The sequence below is a fragment of the Carcharodon carcharias genome, chromosome 4, assembly GCF_017639515.1.
Source record: "Carcharodon carcharias isolate sCarCar2 chromosome 4, sCarCar2.pri, whole genome shotgun sequence".
NCBI lineage: Eukaryota > Metazoa > Chordata > Chondrichthyes > Lamniformes > Lamnidae > Carcharodon > Carcharodon carcharias.
The window spans coordinates 18,876,138-18,890,294 of record NC_054470.1 but is presented as its reverse complement, the minus strand read 5'-3'; the positions used below and the strand labels follow the sequence as shown (position 1 = coordinate 18,890,294).

Sequence of the window (14,157 nt, the reverse complement as noted above, 5' to 3'; positions counted from 1 at the left end):
GGTGGGTGAGTATTGCAGAGGAAGATGGTCCAGGAGCATTGCAAATGTAGCGTCACAGTTTATGAACACTGATGGAGATCCTGGATGCCAGAGTGGAATGGAGGGTGGTCATGAAGGATCTGTTTGGATTTGGCAGAATTGTGGGGGAGCAGGGTCTGCTAATCGTGTGGAATCTCGGTGGGAGAAAGTGTAAAGAAAAAGCAAGGAAGCATGGGAGGAGAAAACAGAACTGACTCTTAGTTCTCTTTCAGGCCATCAGGTGGCACCTTTCCACAATGTTCTTGTACATTAACTGACACCCCCACTTTGTGTCCTTTTAGGTTGTTCCTACAATCCCCTATACTATACTTATCAGTAGCTCCCACCATTACACATTTGTACGCAGGAAAACATCTCAATGGTTCAGAGGTGCAAAGAAAACAGGCAAGCCAAAAAGGAAGAATTAACGGGAGTGACCAGAAAAGGTTAGTTAAGGAAATGAGTTTTAAAGGCTGGTCTTAAAAAGAGCACTGGGTTCTGGAAATGGGTTTTTTAAAAAAAGGGAATTTCAGAGACTGGGCCCTAGGCAAATGAAACCACTGTCGCCTGGGAGGATGGGAAGTTAGGGGTGCATTACAGGCTGGAATCAGGAATGGAGGGCAGATAGCTGGAGAAGGAGTGCCTTTGGGAGATGTGAGGCTATTTACAGATTTGAAAGCATTGGACAAACGTACACGTGGTCATGATGGGCAAGTAAGCTTTGGCTGGGATAGGCAAATTTTCATCTGTGCTGCTGGTATGGGCTCAGATCACCTTTGCTAGGCATTTGCTTAAAATGGTTTTACAGCATTCAGGTCAACTGCACCAGTTTAGCTTTCCTTCCCAAGCAAGATGGAAACTCATGTTGATGTAGGATTCCACACACCAGCAGTCCTCACACCAGCACCTTGCCAAACAGGCCACTCCATATGAAGCTACATTCAACTGCATTTGCAAGGAAGAGAAAGGAAAATTACTCAAGCCCAACCATAAGTACGTGTGCACACACACTGATCCCTGGCAAGTAGTCACAAGCTGGAACTTTGGCTGCTTTTCCCCCACTGCTCCATAACCCAGGAATACAGTTACATGGTTGCACAGTAGCCTTGCCAGAGATTGGCTAACTCAGGGCAGATCTTCCTGATTTGTCTAGCTCAATACCAGGTGCCATATTTAACACCAAGCAGCATCACATTTTAGCTTTGAAAGCTGATTGCAACAGTCTGAGATATAGTAGTTTTGGTGGGAGCATGCTTTCTGTAGCTGCAATATCAGCATAGTGTTCATTAAGTTTTTAAGCATAAACCATTTCAAAATTGAGTCCAACTGAAAGAGTCTCCAATTGTTACATGATTTCTTGACGCACACATTTCGGATCAGGTCACTTTCAGCTATTCGGAAAACAAGGTGCTGGAAATAACCACGAGCAATATTCCCAACATTAAACAGTGAGGCTTCCAATTAAAATCTAGGCAGTGAAGAGGTTAAAACAGTTCATCAGTCATTATCAACCAAGCTTACAGTCACTGCAGCTTAACCATTTAATAGCTCAGTTACAAACGCAGAGCAAATATACTGCTTAGCCAACTGAAAGTGAATACTCACTCTTTGTAATGTGCATGGTATTCTGGCAATGCTCCCAGGGAGGCCAGGCGCTGCTCCAAAGCAATTATTTTTAAGCCCATGTAGAAGGATGACAGAATGAGCACAATGACTCTGTAAAACAAATGGTTCTTTAGCAAGCATTTTCTGTTTCTTGGTACGAGGCAGATTCCCACACAATTGTAGCCAGCTACATTTTCCAATGTGCAGCAGCTAATAAATGTAGTTTTACATTTGCATAAATTAGTTCTCAACAGCAGTTATATATGATGTCCAATGCATTTTATGTAACTAAAAAGATTTGAGATTTTGTTCTTAAATAATATTAACTCTGCTAACCACTTGACTTCACCACTCTTGGTTGAAAGGTTACTTCTGTTATTGACAGAATTGTCCTTCCTTTGGCATAAAAACACCCATAAAATTTAGAAAATCCAAGTGCAATTTAAACTTAAAGACATAATTGTCAAGTTAGCCATCAAAGCCATTCTTTGTAAACACCTACTTCACCCAAATGGGAAGAAAATGAGGAAGAACGTCCAGGGAAAATAAATACTTCCCAATAACCTCCCACACCTATTCTCACCATTAAGAGCAAGTACTCCAAGGTCTGAATATAGCCCAGACCAAACTCCTACTATACTACCTCAATGAACTTTAACCTCAATTTCAGAAATATATCTGCTACTGCACGAGCGTGAATTTAGCACTACTCGTATTAGCCATCTTCCTGGCCTATCAGAGTGGGATTTTTACTTTGTGGGTAGCTTGGTGTTGTGGCCTGAAGCCTTCTGGGGTCTAGATTGAGAATGGCCAGATACAACAGGACCCTTACAGGCAGCAAAGTACAAAAATATATCAGTCCAGGTTGGATTCAAACTCAGGTCCCAGAGGCAAAGAATCCTAATCAAATATGACATCCAGCTCTAAATTAACTAGTAAATTTAAGAGGTCTGTTGACAACATACAAACTATATCAAATTTATCTATTAACGAGTAGCTCTAAAATTCTACAGTCATTAAGTAATGCAAAACAATACTCACATAATCAGGTAGAGCACCAGTAAGTTATTTACAGAAAGATACTGGACACCATTAGATTTTACTCTGTGTAAGAAGTGTACAAAGGAATGTCCTGTAAGTATAAAAGGACCAGAACAATAATTATTCTCAAAGATATACCAAACCAATTGCATATCTATGCAAGCAGAAATGAGAAAAACCAAGAGTTGACCATTTTCCTTCTGTAAAAATACTTGTAATCAACGTTCAAACCTATAGTAACTAAAAAGCCAGCTGCTGTTCACAATGTTGAGGCAGCTAGTGGTTTCTTTGAACCACAGGATGGCTATTAGGACAAGAAAGGAACAATGGCAAAATCTCAAATATTCTCCTGTTAGGCCTTGCTCTTAATTGACGTGAAAAACCTCAATTATTAGGTGAAGAAAACAAAACTGAACTGTATTCAGGAACTTCCAATTATTGCAGGTGCTTTTAAGTTATTTCTGGCCAACAATTTGCATACATCTACCAGACACCAGTACTTACTCTTGTCATGACAGCTTCTTCTCTTCACTTCAGGCATTTCTTTTACGTGAACATCAGCAAGCACCGGAATTTCATCATTCTTTACAATTTTCAAAAGTGTTTGGGTTGAACTGGTAAACTCTGTCAATGACCAAGTTAATTATTTGTATATGAACATGTTGCAAAGAAACGCCTGTGCTCTAAGCAAGTACAATGTCACTGTAATCCAGAAGCTCCACACTACAGTTTAGAGTGACATTTTTTACAGCGTTGATAGTGTTGCAATGAAACATTAGGTTAACATATTCAGATCTTTCATTCAAAATCTTGCCAGCCAAATTATTCAACGTCTTGCAACTTCACTTGCTCAGTAAGTATTATACATCTTCCAGCTCCAAGTACCTGATGAGTATAGAGCAACTCAGTTACTAATTCTAAATTGCAACAGATATATATAGAAACTGGTGCAAAAGTAAAACAGGAAAGGTGGCCAAACCATGGCTTACAAGGGAAATTAGAGATAGTATTTGATGCAAGGAAGAGGCATACAAATTGGCCAGAAAAAACAATAGACCTGAGAATTTCAGTTTAGAATTCAGCAGAGGACCAAGGGATTGATTAAGAAAGGGAAAATAGAATACAAGAGTAAGCTTGCAGAGAACATAAAAACTGACTGTAAAAGTTTTTATAGGTACATTAAGAGAAAAAAATTGGTGAAGACAAATGTAGGCCCCTTACAGTCAGAAACAAGGGAATTTATAATGGGGAACAAAGAAATGGCTTACCAACTAAATACATACTTTGGTTCTGTCTTCACAAATGAGGACACTAATAACATACCAGAAATATTGGTGAACACAGGGTTTAGTGAGAGGGAGGAACTGAAATAATTAGTAGGGAAACGGTGCCGGGGAAATTGATGAGATTGAAGGCCGATAAATCCCTGGGCCTAATAGTCTACATCTCAGAGTACTTAAGGAAGTGGCCCTAAAAATAGTGGATGCATTGGTGGTCATCTTCCGAGAATCTAGACTCTGGAACAGTTTCTACATATTGGAGGGTAGCTTATGTAACCCCACTATTTAAAAAAAGGGAGGCAGAGAGAAAACAGGGAACTATAGATCAGTCAGCCTGATGTTGGTAGTGGGGAAAATTCTAGAGCCCATTATAAAAGATTTAATAGCTAAGCACGCAGAAAACAGTGGCAGAATCGGACAGAGTCAGCATGGATTTATGAAAGGGAAATCATGCTTGACAAATCTACTGGAATTTTTCGAGGATGTAAGTAGTAGAGTTAATGAGGGGGAGCCAGTGGATGTGATTTATTTAGACTTTCAGAAGGCTTTCGACAAAGTCCACATAAGAGATTGGCATGTAAAATTAAAGCTCATGGGATTGGGGGGTAGTGTATTGAGATGGATAGAAAACTGGTTGGCAGGCAGGAAATAAAGAGCAGGAATAAATGTGTCTTTTTCTGAAGGGCAGGCAGTGGCCAGTGGGGTACCGCAAGGATCGGTGCTGGGACCCCAGTTATTCACAGTATATATTAATGGTTTAGATCAGGGAATTAAATGTAATATCTCCAAATTTGCAGATGACACAAAGCTAGGTGGGAGGGTGAGCTGTGAGGAGGATGCAGAGATGCTTCAGGGTGATTTGGACAAGCTGAGAGAGTGGGCAAATGCATGGCAGATGCAGTATAAATGTGGATAAATGTGAGGTTATCCATTTTGGTAGCAAAAACAGGAAGGCAGATTATTATCTGAATGGCTATAAATTGAGAGAGGGGAATGTGCAATGAGACCTGGGTGTCCTCGTACACCAGTCGCTGAAAGTAAGCATGCAGGTGCAGCAGGCGGTAAAGGCAAATGGTAAGTTGGCCTTCATAGCAAGAGGATTTGAGTACAGGAACAGGAATGTCTTGCTGCAATTATACAGGGCCTTGGTGAGACCACACCTGGAGTATTGTGTGCAGTTTTGGTTTCCTTATCTGAGGAAGGATGTACTTGCTATAGAGGGAGCGCAGCGAAGGTTTGCCCGACTTACTCCTGGGATGGCAGGACTGACATATGAGGAGATTTGAGTCAATTAGGATTACATTCGCTGGAGTGCAGAAGAATGGGGGTGGTTGGGATCTCATCTCAGAAACCTATAAAATTCTAACAGGACTAGACATGGTAGATGCAGGAACGATGTTCCCGATGGTGGGGGAGTCCAGTACCAGGGGTCACAGTCTTAAGGATATGGGGTAGACCATTTAGGACAGAGATTAGGAGAAATCTCTTCACCCAGAGTGTGGTGAGGCTGTGGAATTCGTTACCACAGAAAATAGCTGAGGCCAAAACATTGTATGTTTTCAAGGAGTTAGATATAGCTCGAGGCAAAAGGGATCAAAAGGTATGGGGAGAAAGTGGGAGCAGGCTATTGAGTTGGATGATCAACCATGATCATAATGAATGGTGGAGCAAGCTCGAAGGGCCGAATGGCCTACTCCTGCTCCTAGTTTCTATTATAAAATCATGTTAATGATTTCCAGCTCCTTGTAAGTTTTTAAAAAGTAAACTGCAAGTGCTTTAAGATCATTCTAGGTGTTCACCAGGTACAGTGTTGTGGTTCATCATCTTTTCAATACATGTTTAAAAGTTCACCATTTACCAACACAAGTTCACTGTGTGCCTGGATAACTTGAGATTCTACCATACATTTTAGCTAACCAGATCCACCTTGCTTAGTTATTTAACAAAATCTTACACAGTTTAAAAAGATCACCTTCTGAATTCTAGAAAGCTCGGCAGACTCAAGGTGAGTGACTATCCTTGTTAAAATTAACCACTAATTTATTTAACAATATGAATTGACCACTAAATTATCAAAATTATACCTTTATCCTATGAAATAACAAAACAGACCAACCTTGAGAATTTTCAGACTCTGGAGTTTGAGACCCAGAGCTACTAGATTGCTCCAATTCCCGCCTTCTACATACTGCAAGATCAGACAAACCTTCGATATTGAACTCCTTTTTATAAAAAGGGACATTTTATTAATTTTATTAGTTTGCTTGCTGATTGTACATACATATCAATAGAAGTCAGTCCTTATATAATTAAAAGTCCTAAGTAGTCTCAAAAGGAGTCAGCAAGTGCAACACAGGGAAATAACACTTAGATTAACAATATCATTTTCATGTTCAAACTAGTGACTAGCTTCTCATAATTTACTACCCACTTAGGGTGAGAATATCTGGTTGGAAATCAACTGCAAATAGTGACACTACTATTCCCAGTCAAAATGGAGATGGTTAGGCAAGTCCTCTTGTTGATCACATCTCAAGATCCCACTGCTGTAAGTGACTGGGACTGATTTTACACACAATTTGTATATAACTAACCTCCACTCATTGTAATTTGCTGGAGAAACCAATCTGTTTTTTGTTGGTTGAAGTTGTTGTAGTTTAAGTTCGAGTTCCATTGCCTTGAGTTCCTAGAGGCTTTTTTTTAAAATAGCCAGTGTTTGCTGCAAAATAGACTCTTTGCTATGGTACTGCTGCAAATACTGCCCTGCCTCCAACTCAAACTTGTCAATAGGCACTCGGACCCAAAACATGTATATAACCAATGACACAGGATCTCATGATATTCAACAACTCACTATGTAAGGGAGCAGGGGTTGAGATTCACAAGAATGATTCTGTAGCTCTGAGGATAGATTGGAGAGGTTGAGTCTGCTTTCCTTGGAGAAAAGGCAGTTGAAAAGGAGACTTGGTAGAGGTACTCAAGATCCCGAGGGGTACGGACAGGGTAATTGGGGAGAAACTGTTCATTCTCAAGAGTACATCAAGAACTCGAGGGCACAGATTCAAAATAATGGTCAAAAGGAGTAGAAGTGATGCGAGGAAAGGTTTTTAAACAAACTTCCTGAAAAGGGTGGTGGAGGCAGGTTCGATCGAGGTATTCAAAAGGGAATTGGATTGCTAGCTGAAAAGAAAGAATGTTCAAAGTTACAGGAATAAGGCAGGGGAGTGGGATTAGGTAGATTGCTCTTTCAGCGAGCCAGTGCAGACTCGATGGGCCAAATAGCCTCCTTCTGCACTGTAAAGTTTGCGATTGAGAGATGTATTTGCTAGGCAGGCTCTGGAAATCATTTGGACTATAGAGATTGCCTTTTGTGCCAATTTCTGGCCCTGTATCTGCCATGGACTTCATCCCAGGAACTGGATCTTGATTATTAATTTATAATTTTAAGAACATAACCCTTCTTTCCACTTTAGGCTCAAACTAGTTCCCAGAGAAAAATATAAATATGGTGAGTGTACAAGTGCAAGAAATGGTTTTTTAAAAACATTTTTGGGGAATATTGTGTATTCTGTGAAAAGGTTGTGTGTGTCTGATTTAGTTAAGATAGGCAGAGATTAGGAGGAGACAGGCTGTCTGGGGGGGGGTTTAAAAACACGAAAAGGATAGAGGGGTTAGGTTTGAGGTACAAGTGAATAGGTTAGATCTAACATTTGCATTTTTGGATACATTGAGAGTTTGTTAGAATATCAAAAGGGAGTCAGAGGTGAAAAGAAACAGTTTTGTAATCTTGCAGGAGTTCCATAGGTGAATAGAAGTGGGGAGATCATATTTTATTGACCCGAAAGCAAAGGTGAGATGGAAACATGAAACATCTTATATCTGTTTCAAAGAGGTGCAAGAACAATGGAACCTGAGATGAAAGGGGGAAAAAAACAGGTCTTAGAGTTACTGCAGAGTATGTAGGGTTGTTATAGCAGCTGGAACTGTTGGGTTGTTGAGCTGGAGCAGTGAGATGTAGCAGCTGGGGCTGTGTCTGAGAGGAGATGCAGTTTGGATCAACCATCCAGTCAAGCCAGAAAAGTCATGGGTTGTTAAAAGCCGTTTTATTCTGGAGTTTGGATTTTCACAGCAGAATGAAACACCTATAAAAGGAATGTTGCCTGGAAGATGATTACTTGTGGATCTGACCAAGTAGAGCGAGTCTTTTTTGGGGAATGTTTTGTAAGACTAACCTTAATTGCACAACTGTAATCTTGTGTGCTCAAGTTTTCTTTTAGTCGTGCTAAAACTTCTACTCTTAATTTTTAAAATCCCAGAAGTGTTACTGGACCTCTTACTGTTGAGATCGGTATGTCGCCTTCTCATTTTCAGAATACAGAACAAAAGGTGAAAGGTAAAAGGCCAAGTTTTGCTCTGAGATTTGGTTTGTGCAGCAATTAAGATCTGCTGTGGTCATAACAGAAGGCAGAAAGAAAGAGAATGTGGCAGAGCAGTTAGCAGCATTGGAGGCAGCCAAGTGCATTTGTGCAGGCTTTTTGCTCGAGAAACGTAAAACTAATCCGACAGCTTTGCCGTCTCCTCAGAGTAGAGACGCGATCCACTATACTATTAAGTTTCTCCTTAGTGGAATTACTGGTTGTGCACAGCTGAAAGAAAAATAATTGGTAGGGTTTATGGAAAGGGTGGTGGGGTAGGGGTGAAGTAGTTTAAAATATAATTTTCACAAAAAGTGCTTAGGAATAGGCCAGCTCTATTACATAGTTATAAAAATAAACATAATGTCTGGCAGAAAGGGATATGCAGAAATCCACTTCCAGCCAATCTTCATTTGGAATAGTTTACTGGCACACTCAGGGGGGTGGAATATTGCTGACCTCCTTATAGACTAGCAAAGTCATGTTCTGAGTATTTTCTTGTTAATTGAGAACACAGCCAGGTTTTAACATTGTTTGTGATCTACTAAAATTAAAACATATGTTATATCAATTCAAGGTTACCAGCTAAGGACTTGAACCTACAGTATGTACGTAGTTAGCTAGAATTTATTCAACAGACCTATCCGGTCAAACCTTAAAAACTTTCATAGTGTATGCCATTTACTGCAATTTGAAAAACCACTAATCTCCATTTTAACTACAGCTTTAATACAGCCTCTAATACAGCCTCATAAAGATATAATAACTCAACTTCGACAATTAGTATAGGGAACATTCTCCTGTGGGTAGCAAAATTATATAAGTTTCTACATAAAGGTAAACTAATTTTCCTGTTAGCATTCAGCTTTTTGGCAAATATTTATTGCCTGGGTAGGCAAGTTGATGAAACTGTCATCCACTGCTGATTGTGTGTGTTTTATTTTCTAAAGGCTAGCTTATAATAAAAAATAGCAGCAGTAGGAACTAGTTTTGTACCTAATGATTTAAAAAAATCATACATAGCATGTAGCATATATAATAGTTCAGTACAATCTGGGATTTTCAGCACACTTTCATTGTGATCCTCAACAGACTTGGTGATCTATACAAGTCTAGGGTTCTCCCCATTTGTGTCATGTTAACTCATTGCAGTTCTCTCTCTATTTCTTATTCTCTAGGAAAAGGTGCCATGTGTATTGGCTTCCACGCATCAATTGACAGTCACACTAAATCTGAGTTTTCATGCTTACAAAGTGAAAGGGTACTAAAGCAACTGTGGACCCCATGTTCCTTCTCTTCCATCTATTCATCCCATTCCTGTTAAGTGCTTGGCTTTCACTTGGTAACTGCCAATAAGTTTACCATTGACATTTGGGGACCATAGACATTTGGGGTCCTGCACATCCTTGAGCAAAGTGCTACCCAAGGGGAGAATTTAGAGTAACCACACAAGCAACTACACTACCTGTTCTTCAGTAAAATTCTGATCATTTGCTTTTATAAAAAAAGAACTGTTTGCCATCTTACTTAAATTATAAGTCATTATTTTTTCAGCACAAAAACTAATTGTCAGGAGTAGACCACATGATACGGTGGACAGGAAAAATTCCTGCTCAACTTCTATCTACAAATTATCCCAATTTATTTATTACTATCTATCCAGGTTATACTTGTCATATTAACAGCAGCCATCAATTGTCTCTTATGAATGAACATCAGTTCCAGATTTTTCTATAACTTCATATGGAGTTTTTTTTCCTTTCACCAGAATAGTGTTGCTCTTATTTCAGATGTTGGGAATCTGGAGTATTTTGCCCCTCTTGCTCAGAGGGCAGTTGTAACCACTAACCACAATCCGGAAAAAAAGTTTATTTCAACTTTGTTTAGGTTAACTTTGTTTATGCACTTAAATTTGACAGATGCAATGAGGGCGACACCTGTAAAAAGCTTTTTTAAAAAAAATTAACAAATGGCTGCAGGAAAACATCTTTGATCCTGATACAGTCCAAACACAGTGAAAGAGAGAGAGAGAGAGAGGGAGAAATGCTCTGTATTTGTGTTTCTAATCAAAGGGTTTCTTTGTAAGGAATGTTCCAGGAAAAAATTCACATGCATGAGAGTTTCACTTATTACAAAAAAATTAAATTATTTGTGGTTGAGTTTTTCTTTCACTAATGGTGATCTTTTACATAAAAGGTGTGCAGCTATTGCCCACCAAAAAAAAGTGACACAGTAAGGCACCATATAAACCTGGTGTTTATTTCTTTCCAGGTGTTATAGATTTCCCTGCGTACACTTTGCATCACTAGCGAGACATGTTTGTTTTTCAAAAATGCTCCGGGTATTCTTCATCCATGCTGAAACATTTTGAAAAGTTATCACAGGAAGTCACATGGAAATAACCTTAATGTGTAACAATGAACTGCAGGCAAGCTTCACGTTTAAATTTTACGGTTTGAAGTGATTTTTATGAGCCTTCCCTGGAAAATTCCCTTAATTGGTGGCTACCCTACATATCCCTTATGTTTTTTTGAAACAACTTAATAAAGTATATACACTGAATTAGAAAATTAAATAAGTCTCCCATTTGTCACTGATATTCAAATATAGTAACCAGTCCCCTATATCAGTACGGTTAAACTTCATAATAAATTCATGTCATGATGCTGCAATTACAAAATGTAAACAAAAGATCAGTTCAAGGGGTATTAATTTCCGCTTACCAGGGGCAAAGATGTTGGACGCTCAGCTCTGAAACTATTTTCGAGAGAGGATGGGTTTGGAGTGATATCATCACATCTATCCTATGAAAAAAGATATACAACACTTATGGTTAGAATATTGGATTCTATATAGAATTTTGTTAAAACTATCATAAAATTAGTTGTGAACAGGTGAAACTGCTCTCCTTAAGCAAGATATAAGAACACAATAATGCATGTTTGCTTGCTCTGCAAAAGGTGCCAAAATAGCAAGAACCCATGCCCTTCATGGTGCAAATCTAATGAAATCGATATATAAACATCTTAGCAAAGAACAAAATGTGATTTATTAGAAATCGGTAAAATAGCCTGAAGTATGTGGTAGCCTCATTGTTATTCCCGTCAGTGTTCACAGTTTATAGAGTCAATTGGACTGCAACTTCTGGCCTCTGCACTACTGCAAATAAATGCAGTAGAAATCTGGAAGTTGCAGCCCTCTGGAAACTTTTGTCTTGTCAGTACATTAGCAAAAGACTTGGCATTAAAAAACATAAATGGCACAAAGATGCTGTAGCTACCTACTGAGCACACCAAAAGAAGTTCTGCTTTGGTTGTGTGGTTGTGCCAGTATCACAGATGAACATCCATGTTGTGCCAGCATTTTTAAAATTATGATGAATGCGGTTAACAATGAGATGATGATCAGATAATCTGTTTTTCTGATATTGATTGAGGGGTAGATATTGTACAGGATATCTGGGATAACTCTCCTGTTCTTCTTTGAAAGAGTGCCATGGGATCTTTTACATTAACCTGAACAGGCTGCTGGGGCCTTGGTTTAATGTCTCATCCAAAAGACAGCACCTTCGACAGTGCAGTGCTCCCCAAGTACTGTAGTGGAGTGCCAGCCATGGTTTTTATGCATTCAAGCCTTGGAGTGGGATTGGAAACTGGGACCTTGTGGTTTAGAGGCGAGAGTCCTACCACAGCTGACCCTTTGGTACATTCACGTGTATCAAATTTTTAACGATTTGAGTGATCAAGAGTCTCTATTGTTCACCATACAAAACGCAGGTGGGAGCTTGCGCTCGCATTGAAGAGGCCGGGTTGAAGTGAAGATTTAAACGAGGTTGGAAGATTCGCCTATCTTTAGCCAGAAGGAGGAACCTCCAGAGTAACCCTCACCATGAAAAAGTGAGTTTGGGGATTAGAAGTTATCCAGCTGGAAAAGGAAGAAGGAAACAAGCCACTGGAAGCGGATAATGGCTGTGAACTAGTCCCTGGAGAATGCACAGTCCATTTCAGAGATAAAGTATAACTGTGGGGGGGATTTACAGTCATTTTAAAAGTTAAATGGAGGTGCTTTTCTGTAGTTCAGAGTATAAGTTGCATCCTTAAATAGTGTTTAGTCATTCTGTTTTTAATTTGTTTGTTACAGCAAAAGTTGTAAAACTTGAAATCTTGTCAATCCAGGTCAGTGGGAATTCAAATTTTTTTTTAAAAAAAGTTATTAGTCTTATGGAAATTGTAACACTATGCATGGTGTTACATGATTAATACTTCCTGGTTTAGACTGCCAATACAAAGTTCGGATCAGCAGCAGCCATTGTTATGATGGTATTGGTGCTGTAAGGGGGCCAAAATTGCATCCAAGGCCCAATGCATACTTTTGGGGTGAGGCAGACCAGACACCATATTGGTGAGGATGTTGAAATGCACAAAGTGAATGACTGCTGGAAGTATGCAGAGCAGGCAGATTGTGACATATCAGTGTGCAGAAGACCCCCAGTGGCTGTCCGCTGATTGCATGGTTGATGATTATGGTGTGCAACCAAACGTGCATATAATGAAAGCCAAACTGCCATATTAAAATGTAGTAAGGCAGATCATTAGCATACTGAAATAATGCTTCCAACAGCTGGGATGCTATGGAACTGCCCTACACTTCTTAGCAGAATGGATGTCAAGATATGTTGTGGTCTGCTGCATGCTGCTCAACCTGAGTATCATGAGGGAATAGCCCTTACTACTAGCTCAACTCAGGAGTGGGAGGAGGATAAGGAAGAGCAACAGGAAATAAGGCAACCTATACAACCCCTTTCTGGCTAAGTTGTCTGTGAAGAACTCAGTGTGATACCAGTAACTGCAACTCCATTCACCAACAGACATTATGGGCAGAATTTAGCCCTTGTTGGGCAGGCTCGGTGAGGGTGGTGAGGAAGCCATGAACAAGGCTGGAAGCTAATTCCACGCTGGTAAGCCAATTAAGGTCCACCCAGTGTGAAACACGAGCGCCAGCGCTCGGCACTGTCTGCGTGGGCAGGTGGGGGGGGGGGGGGGGGGGGGGAGGGCAAGCACAAACTTCGCACATGCGTGCAAGTGCTCGCTTCAGAATATTTCTGAGGCACAGAGCTGCCTCAAGGAGATTAAGAGAGTTAAAAAATTAAAGAAATGGAAGCTGTAATGAAACATGCCCCCTCATGTGACTGTCACACGAGCAGGGGCATGGTAATATAAAATAAAAATTTGGAAGTTATTTGTTTTAGGAAACCTCATCCCACTCGTAGACGAGGTTTCCTAAAAAGTGCAAAGGCCACTTGGCCTTTTCGTCTGCCCGCCGCCCGTAAGGTTGGACAGGCAGCAAAAAATTGTGTTCAGTTATCTTTTTAATGGGTGTTAACAGGCCTGTTAATTGTTGGTGGGCGTGCTGCTGACTCTGGCGTGGGCCCGCCGAACGAAATATCATGTGACTGCACTTTGACATTGGGATGTTCACCTGACGTTAACATGTGTCATTTTATGCTTAAGCGGGTTGGGTGCGCTCCCGCTGAGCCAAAAATGTTGCCCTATATCTTACTTTCCCTCTTTGGGCCATCAAGATGGTCTGGTCAAAATGCAAAAATAAAAATCACAATAAATATTCCAAATTTATAAATGAAAATCAATATTGCACACAAATTCATATAATCACCCTTGTGCATTCCCTTAGTGCCTGTCTTCTGTGTGCCTTTTACTCTCTTAGTGCACTTATGCACCCCACTGGCTGCAGCATGATTGAGTGGAGGAGATTCCAGATGGCCTAGAAGGATGGCCTTG

The 14,157-nt window shown here is 40.1% G+C and overlaps 1 protein-coding gene across 4 annotated transcripts in view; it reads right to left on the bottom strand.

Annotated features, from left to right (window-relative positions):
* The window catches only part of LOC121277134 (GRAM domain-containing protein 2B), a 59,785-nt gene that overhangs the window by 4,720 nt on the left and 40,908 nt on the right, over nucleotides 1-14,157 (bottom strand). For 3 of the 4 annotated variants that reach the window (XM_041186186.1, XM_041186185.1, XM_041186187.1), the window contains 5 exons: nucleotides 11,083-11,163; nucleotides 6,061-6,166; nucleotides 3,169-3,288; nucleotides 2,665-2,755; nucleotides 1,624-1,734 (listed from right to left, as the gene is read on the bottom strand). In XM_041186186.1, the coding sequence (XP_041042120.1) occupies nucleotides 1,624-1,734; nucleotides 2,665-2,755; nucleotides 3,169-3,288; nucleotides 6,061-6,166; nucleotides 11,083-11,163 (509 nt within the window). The remainder of the gene's footprint in view (nucleotides 1-1,623; nucleotides 1,735-2,664; nucleotides 2,756-3,168; nucleotides 3,289-6,060; nucleotides 6,167-11,082; nucleotides 11,164-14,157) is intronic. The other variant, XM_041186188.1, reaches the window with a different exon arrangement.